The 16,562-nt window shown below is 58.4% G+C and overlaps 1 protein-coding gene across 6 annotated transcripts in view; it reads left to right on the top strand.

The window, feature by feature from the left end:
• The first annotated feature begins 1,619 nt into the window (after positions 1–1,619).
• The window catches only part of ELN (elastin), a 30,609-nt gene continuing 15,666 nt past the window's right edge, over positions 1,620–16,562 (top strand). For 2 of the 6 annotated variants that reach the window (XM_049904788.1, XM_049904785.1), the window contains exons 1-11: positions 1,621–2,010; positions 7,385–7,435; positions 8,525–8,554; positions 9,075–9,107; positions 12,678–12,713; positions 13,253–13,345; positions 13,993–14,061; positions 14,650–14,697; positions 15,535–15,606; positions 15,924–15,953; positions 16,441–16,512. In XM_049904788.1, coding sequence (XP_049760745.1) covers positions 1,929–2,010; positions 7,385–7,435; positions 8,525–8,554; positions 9,075–9,107; positions 12,678–12,713; positions 13,253–13,345; positions 13,993–14,061; positions 14,650–14,697; positions 15,535–15,606; positions 15,924–15,953; positions 16,441–16,512 — 616 coding nt within the window. In that variant the 5' untranslated portion in view covers positions 1,621–1,928. Of the gene's footprint in view, positions 2,011–7,384; positions 7,436–8,524; positions 8,555–9,074; positions 9,108–12,677; positions 12,714–13,252; positions 13,346–13,992; positions 14,062–14,649; positions 14,698–15,534; positions 15,607–15,923; positions 15,954–16,440; positions 16,513–16,562 lie in introns of all 6 variants that reach the window. The other 4 variants (XM_049904787.1, XM_049904786.1, XM_049904789.1 and 1 more) reach the window with 3 other exon arrangements.

Raw genomic sequence — 16,562 nt, 5'->3', positions numbered from 1 at the left:
GGAGCACAGATGTACCCCGACCTCCCTTTCTCTCCAGCAGCCACATCCCAGGCACAGAACATCAGACTCTGGCCCTGAACAACCCCTGCCCCACACTGCAAGGGCTGGGGCGTTAGACTCTCGTAATCTCCACCAGCTACCTCCAAAGCATACACTGTTAAGTACAATTTGTACATTTGCTATGCAAACACAGCTTTCAGAGAGTTCTAGCATGCCGCTGCCCCCAACTCCAAAATCTAGAGCCGCTACCACCTGAGACCAGGAGAAGAAAGGGCCCAGAGTAGCCCAGCCCAGGGCCAAGAGGAACGGGGACACCAAAACCAGGAGAGGTACTTGGAGAACTCGTGACAGTAATAGTGCTAGCGCCCTGTGATCAAAGGGCATTTCCATCTGACAGGCGTGGTGCAGAAACCTATGGCTACATTATGGTTATCTTTCCAATAAATCTAGATAGGGATAATTTTCACCATTTGACAGATAAGGGAACTGAAGCTCTGTGGAGAACTTACCCAGCTAGAAAGTGCTACAGCCAGGGTTTAGCCCCAGGTCCCTCTGAGTCCAAAGTCTGGTCTCTGGCCTCCCCACTCCTGACCACCCCTACGCACTCCAGACTCCCACGGTGCTCAGAGCCATTGCCCCGGCCCCATCTCACAGTTCCCAGAACGAGTCCCTCCCTGTTCTCCATCTTGGGGCAGGAAACAGCCTACACAACATGTCACCTCTTCTTCTTCCACCGGCTGTGGCCCTCTCCTAACCTCTGCCTCCGAAATTTCTTAATGCTAGCCTTGGGGCATGAGTGCCTTGCCCCTTCCCAGGAAAAGCCCAGGGTCCTCACCCTGAGCAGGCAGACAGGAATGGGCACCCAGAGTCCTGGAAATGCTGGGCCCAGCCTTTTCAGCACAGGGCTTCCCCCTCCTGGCCGCCAGGGGAATGTCGCCCCAAGCATTCCCAAGGGGGGCCGAGAGAGCCAGCAGTCTGGGGGCTCCCAGGTCTGTCAGGGTGCTAGTGGTGTCCAATGTTAGGATAGGTGATGGTCAAGTGAGAAAGAGGGAACTGGGCCACCTATCTGTGTGGGCTCCCCATCCCCTAGCTCCTCCCACAGGGTACCAGGGGTCCAAGCCGACTTTTACTAGACACTACAGCACGCGCAGGACTGGGTGTGGGGCCGAGACGTTGACTGGTGCAGAATAAAGACCCTGCGGTGTGTCAGGGTCCTCCACAGTCCCCCAGGTGCCCCAGGTGCCCCAGGAATAGCACCATCACGGCCTTACCTCCTGGGTCGTCCCCCAGCCTGCATCAGCTCAGCCCCTGCAGACACTGACCCCTAGAGCTGCCCGACACCCCTCTCCCCAGTTTTGGCCAGGGCCTGTCTCTATCCAGGCCTGGGGGTGTTGAGGAGTCTAGCCGGCTGAGGTGGGGGCAGAGGCGCGGGACAGCTGGCCTGTGTCCCCGTACTGGGCCCGGGGCCCAGCCAGAGGGGCGGAGGCCTGGCCACTCAGGCCTTGGCTGGGGCCGGGATTTTTGGCCAGGCTGCCGGGCCCTCCCTCCTGCTTCCTCTCCCGAGGGCTGTCCTGGCAGAGGCCCCCCTTGCATTTTCTGGCGGGAACAGGGCCAGCAGCTCGAGAACAGCCACAGAGGGAGAGAGGGAGAGCGATGGGGAAACTGTGTGTGTGTGTGTGTGCGCGCGCGCTCATATGAGTGTGTGTGTGTTTTAAGGAAAAAAGCCCACAGTCCAGTCAGACCCAGCCGGGGAGGCTGTGAGCCGGGCCTTTCGTAACTGCCCCCTCCCCGTGGCCCCCTCCCCCGGGCTCCCCCTTCTCCTGCCCGCCCTCTCTCCCTCCCTCCTTCCTTTGCAGCCGAGGAGGCAGCAATTACGCTTTGGGGATAAAACGGGGCGCGGAGAGCGGGCTGGGGCATTTCTCCCCGAGATGGCGGGTCCGACGGCTGCAGCCCTGCGGCCCGGAGTCCTTCTGCTCCTGCTGTCCACCCTGCACCTGGCACAGCCCGGAGGTAAGGACCCCACACCCAGCTCTGTGGCTGCCTATAGCCCATGGGCCCTCTCAGCCAGGTGGCCGAACCGACTGGAAGGGGCCTGGCAGAAGAAAAGGAGACCTTCACCCCCGAGGGGCCTCCAGGGGGTCCCAGGCAGGAGCCCCTCAGCCACTGGATCATTGGAACTGCCCCTTCTGGGAGCCACCCCAGTGCTGAAGAGGAACCTGTCACACAGACGCCCATGCCCACATTTGGCTGCCCTGAGAGGGTACAGGGCCCGTCTGCCCTGGGTGCTCCCTAGCCCAGGGGGTTGCAGCATGCTGGGGAGGGCCTGGCAGGGTCCCACTGGGTCTGCAGGCACAGGCGGTTCCCACGCCTCTGGTCCCAACTGGGTATGCATGTATGCATGAGGAACAGGGGATCTGGGTTTCACCAGCTCAGTGGCATTGAGCTGTGTGACCCAGCAGGTTTCTTGTCCCCTGGGTTTGACCAGCTCAGCAGCAGCCAGCTGAGTGACCCAGCAGATTCCTTGTCCCCTGGGAAGCCAGGATCTCCCTCTGGGGAAGGCCAGGGTCAAGTTGACCATGCAACTGCAGGCTGGAAGCTGCTGCCATAGTCTGTCCCAGGGCTGGGGCTCCTGACGGAGTGGGGTTGGGGGTGGGGTGCTGTTGCACAGGTGTACGTGTGTGCCCAGTGTGGCCAGTGTGTATATGCCCAAGTGTGTCACTGGATGGGGGGGGTGTCTGGGAGGGCCTGACACCTGTTCATGGCTCACCACTGGACAGTATACGTGGTGGGGGGTGCGGTTCATGAAGGTACCTGTTAGTGTGAGCAAAAGTCTGCCACCGACAAGCACGTATGCGTGGGAAATTAGGTTACTGCGCTGGTGTCCTAGTGTGTCATTAGGTGTGGGTTGTCATTGTGCATGAGACCGTGTGTGCGTGCACGCGCGAGACAGGATGTGAGGCTGGGGATGGCGTCGTCTCCTGCGGAGGCTGTACAGCCAGTGCAGAGCTGGAGGGGTCTTGGAGCGGTGCTGAATGGCTGCCATGTGTCCTGACCCAGGCCAGCTGGTCATCAGGGTGCTATCTGGGAGCTGCTACACAGCTTGAGGAGGTCTTGGGTGTGGCCGGCTGGAGGACACTGAGGTGCCTCCTGGCCAGGGGAAAAGAGAGGTGAAGGCTGAGCCATTGGGGGGATATCCTGGGAGGGGTCTGGTTTCCTCGGGAGTCCTCTTTGCCATGAGAACCAGACTTTAAGTGGGGGGCACCTGGCCAGGCCAGTGAGCTGGAGTCAGAGGGCTGGGCCCGACCAGCAGCTGTTTCCGCGAGATTGACCAGCTGGGCAGGACTGCTGGGAGCAGGGACTTCCTGTGCAAGGTCAGCTCCTGGACCTGGATGAGGCTTAGGGACGTGGGCACCAACAGGCGGTGCCTGGCGGGGGCAGTGAGGCAGTCCGAAAGGACTGGCCATCCCAGTTCCCCCGAGTAGCCATTCCCGGCCTGTCTGAGCCATTCCACCCAGATGTGGCCCCCGCCACAAGCCTGCTCCTCCTTCCCACGTAAGGGATTATACTTAATCCTCTCAGAAATTATCATTTCCATGTGAAAAACGGGGAAACTGAGGCTCACACAGATTAGGTTGCCTGGGAGGTTATTCTCAGCTCTCTGCCTGGGCTGAGCTCACAGGCAGCATTTGAGGGGAGGCAGCTGAGGGGCTGTGTCCTTTAAGGGGGCATGCCCTAGAGCAGTGTCACTCCTGTGTCCTCAGTGACAACGTCAGACGCTCAGCTCCGTCCCAGGGGCCAGAGTAGCTGGGTCTAAACAAGGGGCCTGTGAATTGACGAATGTTGGAGTTTGTGCAGTCCTCCTAAAGTCTGAAGCAGGAGAGGCATCAGTCTCCACACACACACACACACACACACACACACACACACACACACACACACACACACCTGGCTACAGGGTGTCACATAAATGCACCAGCTCCAAGGGGCCATGTTGCCATGGAGGCAAGAAAGTGGACTTCCCTGGAAGCCTTGATGAGACAGCAGTTTGACTACATCCTTTTAGGATGAGTCAAAAGCAGCTTTGAGGATAAGCTCCCCCAAACCCCCATGATGTTAAAAAGAGAGAAAAAGAAATTAAATCAGGTATAATTATCTCCTAAGCCCCTAGAAATGTTATTAGTTTCTTTCTGATTTTAGAACTTGAGATAGTTTTGAGTGAGGGGTTTTTAACATACACTGCTCATTAGAATTACTGGGGGAACTTTAAGCAATTCCAGTGGTGGGGTCCCACCGAAGAACCCATGTTTTATTTGCCTGGGGAGGGGCCTGAGCACAAGGCTGAGAGCCTCTGGTTTCCAGGTTGCTCCTGTCTGTTGGGGTTGCCACAGGAGAGCAAGCATGCTGGGTGGTGGCAGGGAGACCGAGTCACCCACCGGAAGGACAGATTGTTTTTGCAAAGCCCTTGGCAGTCTTTCTGCATGCAAATAACAAATACCTTCGTGCTGTCTTATCTGCTCCCCAGAGTCGGCCCTCTGGGCTTTGGCTTGGCACAACCCCCTGCCAAGGCCCGCTGGCCCACGGCTCACTGTGAGGCAGCCTGCGCCCAGATCTTTGAACCTGGAGCCCAGGGTCTGGGCAGAAGGCCCTGCTGGTGACTGGGGTCAGCTGTGAGTCCCAGGCCAGGCATTTCACCTCTCTGGTCTCGGTTTCCCCCTGGCTGTAAAATGGGGAGAGACATCCCTGTCCTACTTAGCTCCGAGGACCGACGGGAGCTTGCAATAATGTTACATTCTGCAAAAACGTGTAAAATAGGGACTATGGGATGTTAACTCGGGCTAACCTGTGCTGACGGACACTTGCCATTTGTCCACATTGTAAGGTATGAGGCTGATCACACCACGCTGTGTCTAGTGGGGGCAGTTGATGGACATACATGCAGAGGTAGAAGAAACAGACAGGACTGCAGGATAAGGAGGCCTGGAGAAAACCCAGGAAGGCTTCCCAGAAGAGTGACATTTATGTCAGACCTTGAGAGAAAAGAAAGAAGTGGGTGCAAGGCGAGCCTCCGAGCGGCGGGACTGGAGGGACAGAGGGGCAGATTCCCTGTGAGCAGGAGGACCTCCCTGCAGGCAGAGCTGATAGCACTGGGAGGTGGTGAGTTTCCTGTCTCTGGAGGTGTGCAAGCAGGAGCACAAGGGGATGTTTGCACACGGAGTTCCAGAAAACTGTCACGGTCCCTGAGATCTAGGATTCAAGATGCAAGTCCCACCCTGGGCTGGTTGGCAAAATAAGCCAAACCCACATAAAACGAGGCAAGTATGCTCCAGGCCAACTGCTGTGGGCCAACCGTACAGCACAGTCCCTGACAGGCCGTGCAGAGGCAGTCATGCAGGGAGGCAGGAGGCAGAATTGGGCCTCAGTCCTGATGGAAGGGGAGCAGACCTTCCCGGAAGGCGGTGTGGACCAGGGAATGAGGATGAGCCACTGGGGCACACAGGAGGCGACTAGCTCTCTGAAGACCCCTTATCAATTACGGTCTTGTTTTATTCTCACCTCCCCTGCATTTGAAGAGAGGCAAGACTTTGACAGTTCGCAGCAGCCTGGTCAGGCCTGCACTGCAAACAAGGGAACCCAGGCTCAAAGAGGTTAAGACGGTAAGAAACAGCAAAGCCAGGACTAGAAGCCAGATGGGTCTGCCCTGAGCCCTGTGCTCTTTCCACCCATCACGCTGTTCCCTGCGGTCTGCCCTCAAGCATAGAGGAGGCTAGAGGGGGGCAGAGGAAAGACAGACCCAAGGCAGAGAGAGGCCAGAGCACAACAGAGAAAGACACGTAAGAGACAGCCTTCTGAGTGGGAGGCAGGTGCTGGAGCCAAGGATGGCATCAAAGGCCCGGGCGGGCCATGTGCATTCTTGGCAGCTGATGACAGGACCAAAGCACTCATTCCCAGCAGGTCCAGCCCCCGGGAGCCACCGATCCGAGCCCTGAAGCTCAGACAGATTGCTTGCACACGCCAAGCCTGGGATTGCAGGCCCTGGGGGGCCACCAGAGTGACGCCGGAGCTTTGGCATGGGGTGGCCATGACAGCTGGGCATTCCTCCCCCCCTGCTGGGCTGCAGCTGAGGCTGACAGGGCCTTGGAGCCAGCAGGGCCAGCTGCACAGTGTCGCCAGGCCTCAGGGCCAGACATCTGGCTGGGAGGCCACCCTGGACACACTGTGAAGCTGCCCAACACTGCCCCCAGCCCCACCCACGCCCACAGGACTCCCTAGCCTCTTTCGGTGGGGTGCCCCTGGGCTTCTTCTGGGGTATTGGCAAGGTGGCTTGTCAAGGTTGGAGGTCCTTCGGGGGTGGAGTCAGGGCCTGGTCTGGGACTAGGACCTGTCTGTTGCCATGACTACAACTCAGGCCTCCATCTGGGACCCAGCATCACTGTTTTCCCCACCGGAAACCTCACTGGTCTTGGGAACTTAGCTCATGATCTTGGCCAAGGCAGGCGTCCCCTGCCTTGGCCAGTGAATTAAATTTTCCTTAGGAAACTATTCAATTTGTTCATTCAGGGTGTCCTCCTGTGGGCCCCGGCGCCTTCTAAGACAGCCCCGTGTCCCACAACGAGAACCCCATCCACCCACTGTCACCCAGTGTCCAGGGACAGGGGCCTCACGCCACCCTATCAGTGTGGGAAAGGCTGCATTTTTGCAGCACCGGGAATATTTACTTACTGCTCGCTCCTGTGGCCCTGCCAGCCCCTGCCCACGCTGCTCAGCACCCAGGGGAGTCGACTGCCCAGGGAAGGGTGCTCAGACCCAGCCCCCTACCAGGCTCTCTCCCTGGCCACAGGCCACTGCCTCCCAGGAGAATGAGCTAACACAGTGCAACCAGCCATGCTCAGAGGAGCAGCCTGCATCTGAAGCCAGGCTCCATTTTGTTCTAGCTGTGTGGCCGCAGCAAAGTCCCTTAACCTCTCTGAGCCTCAGATTTCACATTATGAAAATGAAGATAGCAGTTCCTGGCTTTCAATCTCACTGGGCCACTTTGAAAAACAAGAATGAGAAAATGCTTGGTAAACCTAAATTACTTCACTATCGTCATTTTCATCATCACTGTTACCACGCTTTAATTAGTTCTGGCCAATGGAGAACTCAGAGTCCCTGGGTGATGCAAACAGTTAACATACTTGGCTGCTTACCAAAAGGTTGAAGGTTTGAGTCTACCCAGAGGCACCTCAGAAGAAAGGCCTGGCAATCTGCTTCCAAGAAAATCTGCCATTGAAAACCCTATGGAGCATGGTTCTACCCTGACACACATGGGGCCGCCTTAAGTCAGAGCCCAGCAGATAGTAACTGGTTTGGGTTTCAATGGGGGACTCTTCTTACTTCCTTCCAGGTGTCCCAGGGGCTGTTCCTGGTGCTGTTCCTGGTGGACTCTTCTATCCAGGTAATGTACACGGAACTTCCACACACCTGTTTGCATATGTGTTGGCAAGAGAGGCAGGACTTGGCATCGCAGGAGGAGAGCACTGACACTTTTACTCTAGAGGACCCACCACCCACCCTGCTTACACATGCAGTGTGGGTGGCCCTGTTTTATAGCTCCCAAGAGCCACGTTTTCTGAAAGCTTGTGACTGACACTGTGGGGAGGTGGGTGTGGTCACACAGTGCTGCCATTGGAAGGGTCACAGCCCCCCAACTCCACTTGTGGGAATCCATTCAAAGGAAATCATCCAAAAGAAGAAAAAAAAGAACAATCTACAACAAGGCTCATAGGAGTATTATTTGCAAAAACGTAGAACAAGACGCCCACGTGACTACAGGGTGCGATTAAGTAAACTGTGAAATATCACACAGCCTTTGAAAAGTGTGACGAGGCTGTCGGCCCTGCAGTAGGCCAAAGTGTTTCTGAAGTAAAAACAACACAAAAGTGCTGACTATGTGCAGATGGGAGCCCCAGGGTGGTGCAAATGATTAACACTCGGAAGCTAACCAAAAGGCTGGAGGCCTAGAGGTGCCTTGGAAGAAAGGCCTGCGGATTAACGTCCCAAAAATTAGCTTCCGAAAACCCTACAGAGCACAGTTCTACTCTGACACACACGGAGTCGCCAGGAGTCGGTCGACTCAGTGGCACCTGGTAAGCTGGTCATGTGTAGATAAAGACTGGGGGCCCTGAAGGAAAATGGGCAGAGTGTTGGGGTAATGGCTTTGAGGAGATCAGTTTTTATATTAATTTAGAAAAAAAAAAAAATCACGTTTTAAAGTAGACTGAAAAATCACAAGTAATATTTTCAACACCAAAAAGTACTTGGGTGTTTAGAACTACGTGGAAGTAAGGGGAGCCCATGGCGTGTTCCTCACATGAAGACATGGACTAGCGTGAGGCTGTTGACCCAGTGTGACAAAAGAGGAAACAGGCTCACGGACATTCAGACCTGCCCAGGTCAGGTAGGCAGGCAGTGAGCGACTGGACCACAGGTGGCAAGGGTTTTCCGGGCGGGGGAGCACTGATGGTTCTCTTCTCCCTCCACACAGGGGCTGGTCTCGGAGGCCTCGGAGTAGGAGGTGAGCTCAGAAGCCAAGCTTAGTTCCTCCCTGAAGGGTCCCCTGCCCCGCCTTCACCCGAGCCCACACACATCCTCAGCACCCCTGAAGGCCCCAGCAGCAACGGCCTCTGTTATTCGGACTGGGTGTCCCATGGGGAGAAACTGGTCCTAGAACCAGACCCCTGGCTCCCTGAGCCCCCCAGCCCAGCCTCTTCCCCTGGTGACCCTGCCTTCTTTCACTTCTCTTTCGACCATCTAAAACACCCCTGTGAAGCCAGCAAAGCAGGGACAGTTGTCCCCTTTTGAGGCTGAGAACCTGAGGCTCAGAGAGTATAAACCACAAATCAGGGGCTAGGCTGGGCTCCCCTGCTCCCCGCCTGGACGCCAGGCTCCCAGAGGTGCCCCTTCTGAGCTGGAGGACTCTTCCTGCCAGCCCTTTAGGACCGGGGGGCAGAGATCCCACAGGGCCCTCCACTTGCTGGGGTACAGAGTAGCATGGCTAGCTGGGCTCCTGTTCACTGCCATCATTTCCTCTGCAGCTCTGGGGGCTGGAGCCAAACCGGCCAAGCCAGGTAAGACCCAAGGCCTTGGAACACTGAGGGCAAGGCCAGGGGGTGGGGGGCAGGCCTGCAGAGCTGTGAGCCAAGCAAGGTGGCGGGAGGTGACGGGCAGCGACAGCTCCCCCTCCCTAGCTCTGAGCAGGGTTGGCCCAGGCTCGGTACTCTGGGGAAGGAGGCTGGAGGCAGCCTGATGACCTCCCTTTGTGAGGATTCCCCAGGATCCCCCATGTAAGTGCATGCGCTGGCGTGCCAGCTGCCTGGAGACATACCCTTCCCCCCCTCCCCCCCCCACCCCCGCCCGGCACGGGGTCTCCAAATGGTCTTGGTGCTGCAGACAAAGGTGCTCCAGTGGCCAACAAGCCTGTTAACTGCATACTGGGACCCAGACACAGACGGCAGCCCCGGACTCCACCCAGATGCCCCCTGACACCTGGTCCCTGCCTAACCCCAAATAGCCCTGACCTGAATGCCACCTTGAGCCCTTATCCTGACCCCTGACTGAGCCCTGATCCTGACCCCAGACTGAGCCCCAATCCTGACCCCTGACTGAGGCCTGATCCTGACCCCTGACTGAGCCCCAATCCTGACCCTTGGCTGAACCCCAGTCCTAACCCCTGACTGAGCCCCAATCCTGACCCCTGACTGAGTCCTGATCCTGGCCCCTGACTGAGGCCTGATCCTGACCCCAGACTGAGCCCCAATCCTGACCCTAGACTGAGCCCCAGTCCTGATCACTGACTGAGCCCTGACCCCAAGCCCAGGCTGAGTGCTGCCCTGGCCCTGGATAGGTTTGCTTTCTGATCCCAGCCCCTTCCAGCTATGACCACCATGGGGTTGTCCATTGAGAAGGTGCGGCTGGCTGTGTCCTGGTTTCACCCAGGGGCCCAGCTCTGCCACAGGGTCCATTACCAGCTCCCAGGGACATCCCCAGGAAAGAGGGAGGGCAGGTCCCCCCCCCCCCACCGCCCTGGGAAAGACCAGCGGATGAGGAGCAGGGGAGCAAATGGCATCTCTGTCCAGATTTATGGCCCTCTCAGCCTGAGATGCTCCCCATGTGGCCTTGCCCCCACCCTGGGCCTGTCACCCTGGCTGTGAAGCCTGAGGCTCTCAGACACAGTTTGGATGTCCAACAGCTCTTACGAAATCCTAGGGCTCGACGATCCAAGTGCAAACGGATCTCCAAGACCCAGAGTCCCCTTCCCCGAAAGCCCGTCGGGTTGTGAAATACCAGGGTGGGGCCCAGACCAGCAGGAGGCTGGGGCAGGATCTGGTGTGAGGGGCTTCCTGGGCTCTGCCAGGGCTTCTCCTCCCTGCCAGCACCCACATCCTGCCTTCTTGGAGTGTGAGGGACTTTGGAGCCCTGATGGTGTAGTGATTAAGAGCTCGGCTGCTAGCTAAAAGGTCAGCAGTTCAAATCCACCAGCCACTGCTTGGAAACCCTACTCTGTCCTATTGGGTCACTATGAGTCAGAATCGACTTGAGGGCAATGGGCTTGGTTTTTCGGTTTGGTGAATGAAGGAGGAGGGACATTCAGGGGGAAGGTCTGGAGGTGGGACTTAGCTTGGTCTGGAAGACTCAACTGGGGAGATCACACCTGCTCAGCTACAGAGGGGTACCGATGGTTCCCATTGGCAGCAGGAGAGACATGGCAGGTTGGGCTTAAACCCCGAGAGGGAAGGCTGAGATCACTTCCTACAGAGCCCATGATGGAGGGCTGCTAAAGTGGAGCTTTCATTAACGAACGATCTAGGTTAGACTTTCTAAAGAACTTCCAGCTCAGGGTGAGGGAATAGACCAAAAGGAAAGTCAGGACATCTCCTCTGATGTCCCCAAGGCTAGACTCATGAGCTTCCTGAGGTCATCTTTCAGTCTCAGGATTCAGGGCTACAAAGGCCTTAGCAGGGCCACATAGGGCCCCCGGTGGTATCTCCCCCAATCCAGGCTGTGGGGACGTCCGCACCTGCGCAAGTGGGACAGAATGGGGAAAAAGCAGGGTGTGTCGTGCTTGGGAACAACCAAGGATGGGTAAGCAAGGACAGGAAGGTCAAGAAGCACCCCCTGGGAACCCGCAGGCTGCACACACTAGGCATTTTCCATCCACCAGTTCCCTGGTCCAGGGAAGTAGGAACTTCGTGGCCATTTCATAGATGGGGAAACTGAGCCTCAGGGAAGTGAAGTAACTTGTCCTGAGACAGGCCAAGTACGTGGGGTGGCAGGACTGACTGGACAAAGGGCAGACTAGGCTGGCCAGGCACCCGGGCTCCCAGCTGTGGTCACTCCTCACCTTTTCCCCGCTCTGCAGGTGTTGGACTCCTTGGGCCATTTGGGACAGATGAGTCCAAAGGCCCTTCTCTGCCTCAGTAGGGGTGAGAGCGGGTAAAGGACAGACGAGTGGAAGGGCCGTTTGGCCCCCACAAGGGCCTGGACCTGACAGAGGCTTGGCCAGACCTCCCGCTCCACCCCTGCCCAGGCTCTTCTCACTTGCCGTCCAGTTTCTGTCTTCTCCCCAGCCCCTCTGTGGACAGGAAATGACCAAGTGTGTCCCTTGCCCTCTCTGAGCTCAGGAAACAGATTGGGCTGAGAGAAGCCGCTGCCAGAACTGGGGAGTGGCAGACCCATAGCACTGGGAAATGCAGCCAGGCACTCCGAGGCCTTGCCTGGCCACCATGCCACACCTGCCAGGAGAGAGACCCCTCTCACAGAGGAGCTGACTGAGTTTCAGATGGGTGCAGGTCACACAAGTAGGAAATGGAAGGGTAGGGGAATGGAGGCCACACCCAGTGGAAGCCGGGGCTCGGCCACCCCCCACTTCTGCCCCTGGCAGCCCAGGGCTGGTGCTTGCAGAAAAGAGGTTCACATAATTGGAAACAAACCCGGCACGGTTGTGAACTCCAACCTGATTGCCCCTGGGTCCCTGGCCAAGGCTGAGGAATGTCTCCTGGAGGGGGGAGAAGGAGCGATCGGGCCCAGATGTGGCAAGGTGTGAGCCAGAGGGAGCCATTTGGCTTCTCATAAACATGGGGGCATCAGCCTGAGAGGAAGCAGGCTCCTGGAGTGCAGAGAGGCTGGACAGATGGACAGACAGATGGCCTGGGCTGAGGATTCAAGCTGGGGGACACAGGCGCTCCCAGACACAGGGGAGGGGGGATGACTGAGTCAGGCGACACCTGCAAAGGGAGCAGAGAACAGACCCAGGCTGGGGCTCTGGTGGGGCGTTGTGGCCTGGTCTGGCCTGACGAGGGCTTGGTTCCTGGCTCTGCTCTGCTCTGTGCCACCCTCACCCTCACAGAAAGCCCTGCTGGGCCCCTGCGTTAGCGTCGTAGGGTTGCTGGCGGGCCTTCTAGGAAAAACGCAGGCTTGGCTCCGTCTGTTGTGGAAAGTCAATGCAGTCATGTCTCCACGGCGCACAGCCGTTGGCCATCTGATGGTGGCTGCCGTTTTATCAGGATAGGCCCCCACATCCCCAAGCTTCAGTTCAGCTGCCAGGTTCCTGCCCCCACCCCAAGTGAGACCCTCCCCCAGGCCCAGGAGTGATCCACCCCCGGCCTCTCCTCACTCATCCCTGTCTCTTCCTTCTGCAGGTGTTGGAGGGCTTGCAGGCGCTGGTCTTGGCGCAGGTTAGATTTGGCATGCAGACCGGATGCCCCTCCAGGGCCCTGACCCATGTCCACTAAGACCTGAGCCATGTCCCCTAAGACCTGGGCCATGTCCCAGGCCCAGCATGAGGGTAGTCAGGATGCAGAGGTGTCTACCAGGCCCTGTCCTGGGCCTTGACATGCAGGCGACACTGCTGAGCCTGCCCTGACCATCTCCCTTGGGCGTGAGGATGTCCCAGCTGGCAATGAGTGATGAGGGCTGGGTGGAGGGATCCTCAGCTGGGGGACCTCAGAGGTGTCATTCAGCTCAAGGGGCTCAAGGCAGCTTTCCAGAGGAAGTGAGTGTAGAAGTCTGACCCTAAAAGCCCCGTGCGGTTTGGCCCAGCTGAGCAGAACAGTTGGGCACATATTGGTCTCCAACATGGTCCTGATCCTGGTGGGCCACAGTCGTTGTGTGGCGCTCAAGTCCTGCAGAAGAGGCTGCAGTGTGCTTCCTGGGACAGGGCGGGGCGGGGCAGGGCGGGGCCACTCAGGACTTCACCTCGTCCTCCTCTCCACAGGGCTAGGCGCCTTCCCTGCGGGTGCCTTCCCAGGGGGTCTGGTGCCCGGTGGAGTGGCTGGCGCTGCTGCAGCCTATAAAGCTGCCAAGGCTGGTAAGTGGTACCCTTTGGGGCATGCCCTAGGCCCCTGGCTTGTATGGTCTCCCTGCGTTGCAAAGAATCTTTCCTCATCCAGGCCTGGGAGGCAGGTGGGTGGGATCATCATCTGATTACTGAGGTTAGGGAAATAAGGAGTCCCTGGATGGTGCAAGCAATTAACACACTCGGGTAACCAAGTCGACACTTCCGGCCCATCCAGAGGCATCTCGGAAGAAAGGCCTGGCAATCTATCTCTGAAAAATCAGCCACTGAAATTCCTGTGGAGCACAGCTCTACACCGACACACACAGGGTCCCCACGAGTCAGATTCGACTCAAAGGCGACTGGCAGAAGGAAGCCACTGGCTCTGCCCTGGCCTCATGTGAGTTGGTGGCAGGGTCAGACCTCAACGCTGGCCCTCAACATGCAGCCAAGGGCCCCTCTGCCTCCCACACTCTTTCTTGCAAAACTTCTCAGTCCTCCCACTCCTGGTTCTATAGGTGCTAGGCTTGGCGGAGTCAGTGGTGTTGGTGGCATTGCTGGTGTTGGTGGTGTGGGTGGCTTAGGAGTACCTACAGGTATGGTGGCTAGACCTGAGTTTGCTCAGGTGAAGGCTGAATGCCCAGGCGGAGCTGACCCTGATGCGGTCCCATTCATGACAGGTGCGGCCGTGCCCCCGCCTGGAGCAGGAATTGGAGCTGGAGCCGTGGGGAAACCTGGGAAAGTGCCCGGTCAGTGTGGGCTCTCTGGGGCTGGAGGGCAAAGGTCAGGGAGGGTCAGAAGGTAGCGGTAGGGGCAGTAGCCCCAAGTATAGCGTCTGGGGTCTGTGAAGTTGGGAGAAGGGCCACAGGCCCTGGAGCAGAAGGAGACTTCAGGGACCAGTTCTGTGTCTGAGGTCACATCACAGGTAACAGATGGAGAAACTGAGGCTCAGGGTGGGAAGTCAATGCTGAAAAGCCCAAAGCTAGTCATGGCAGAGTTGGGATGAGCCCCTTCGGAAGTGACTCCAGGTTAAACAAAAGGCTGTCTGAGTCCACACAGCAGGGAGGCAACATCTGGAAGCTGTTACCCAGAGGTGGGCTGGGCCGGCCATGTAAACAGGCTCCAGGAGACGGAGATAAATCCACACACAGAAGGGTTCACAGATGACTTCGGAAACTTGGGAAGGAGGGTTGCGGCCGCCCTACATCCGTCCTGGCTGCCCCATCGGCCCCAGGGCTGCTAGTTCCAGAGCCCTAGAGCTGCCTGGGTGGGAAGGGCTGGGATGGCTTCCTGAAAGCCGGGCTGCTGCTCACGGCTCCTCCTTCTTTTCGGCACAGGTGTGGGGCTACCAGGTGTGTACCCAGGTGGAGTGCTCCCGGGCGCAGGTGAGGGCAAGGAGGGGAAGGGGTAAGAAAATCAGCCCCCGTCAGCCTCCCTGGTGCCCTGTCCAGCAGAGGCCAGCAGAGGCTTGAGGTCTTGGCCAGAGCTGTTTTCCTAAGCATCAAAGCACAAGCTAATGGACACATGGTCATTGGCCTTGACCCCACAAGGGGCAGTCAGCTTGACCCCCCTGCTAACCCCAGGCCCAGCCCATCGTCATAACCCAAGGCAGGCCCCAAGGATGCACTGGGTCCTCAGTGTGGTCAGCTCTTTCCCAGAAGCTGTGAGTCACCAGGGGGCCCGCCCAGCCCATCTGCCTTTCGGGAGCCCCTCATCCTCCTTTCCTACCAGGGCCTGGCTGCCCCGCCCGACATGTGACCTCCTGAATTCCCCAAAAAGCCCAGAGCCAGGCTGCTCTGGGGCTTTACTGACACAGTGCCCCACCCCTGCACTACCAGGCCGTAGTGGCCCAGCCACAGGGGAGATGGAAGAAGCAGGGGCCCAGGCACACAGAGAGTTCTGGGCAGCATGCATCCACACGTAGCTGGGAATGAATATGAAGTGGTAGACAAAAGGACACAGGCTTCCTGGCCTGCAGGGAGCTTCTACCATCTGAAACGTTCTCCCGCTCTGCCTCCTCGGGGAAGAGTGCTCCAGGAGGAGGTTGTCACTGAGAAGGCTGAGCTGCACGCTCATTCTAGGGAATGGGATTAAAACTCAGGTCTTCTGACCCTGGGCCAGCCAAGGAAGGCAAGTCATGGGCCTGGGCTAGGAGTCGGTTGTGTGACCCCAGGGAGCAGGCACCCACACTGGGCTCATTGCCTCCCTCTCTCCCTGCTCAGGAGCTCGGTTCCCTGGTTTGGGGGTGCTCCCTGGAGTCCCCACTGGAGCAGGAGTCAAGCCCAAGGTCCCAGGTATGTGGATGGCCCAGGCTGGGGCCATGGTGGGACTCCCCACTTGCCCTCAGGGCCCGCCCAGTCCCTCCCTCTGGTCTGGAGTGGGAGGTGGAGGAGTCCTGGGCTCTGGGACCCTGGGTGGGCTCCTCTTGGGCTCCAGCCCCGATGCAGCTGGAAATCTCAGAGTGTGCGCAAGGACGGCATGAGCAGGCGTGGTCTGGGCAGAGTGGGCCGCTTCTGGGCTGCCCAACCCTCAGGCAGCCTGGCACCAGCCAGGGTGCCTCTGCGCCCAGCACCAAGGCCATAGCTGCAGTGACAGCTCCTTGTCCTGGCAGGTGGAGCTGGAGCTTTTGCCGGAATCCCAGGTGAGCAAGACTTGATCCTCCCTGATGGGGGCTAGCAGGGCAGCTGGCCAGGCAGGGGCTTTGGCCCTGGGAGGGGTTGGACACCCAGAAACCCACCCAGGCCTGCCCCACTTCCCTCACACTACTGCTGCAGGCCTGGGACTGGCTTCAGCACAGAGCTGCGTCAGCACAGACCTGCCTCCCCAACCCCAGCCCCCATTTGTGGGGCAGCCCAAATGAGCCCAGAAACCCTACCACCCAAAGGCTGTGAGGGCTGCAGGCCCCAACTGTGGCCAGAGGCCCAGGAGGGAGAGGGCCCTGCATCTTCCCGTGGTTGGGGAGCACTCGGTGATGAGTGGTGGAGAGGTGGGGGATCTCTGGGCAGCATGCCTTCCAGGTGCTGTGGGAGCCGTCCTGGGGGGCACAGAGGAAGAATATAAGGATAAGAGCTTAGACAGGCCCGAGGAGATGTGAGAGCCTGGCCCTGATGCTGCTCTCTGTCCCACAGGGGTTGGACCCTTTGGGGTCCAGCAGCCCGGGGTCCCACTGGGATACCCCATCAAGGCGCCCAAGCTGCCAGGTAAGTCGAGGACAGGGGCAAGAGGTAGCACAGCCCCTCAGTCCTCACTG

The sequence above is a fragment of the Elephas maximus genome, chromosome 12 (genome assembly GCF_024166365.1).
Source record: "Elephas maximus indicus isolate mEleMax1 chromosome 12, mEleMax1 primary haplotype, whole genome shotgun sequence".
NCBI lineage: Eukaryota > Metazoa > Chordata > Mammalia > Proboscidea > Elephantidae > Elephas > Elephas maximus.
This window is presented reverse-complemented; position numbering and strand designations above follow the sequence as displayed.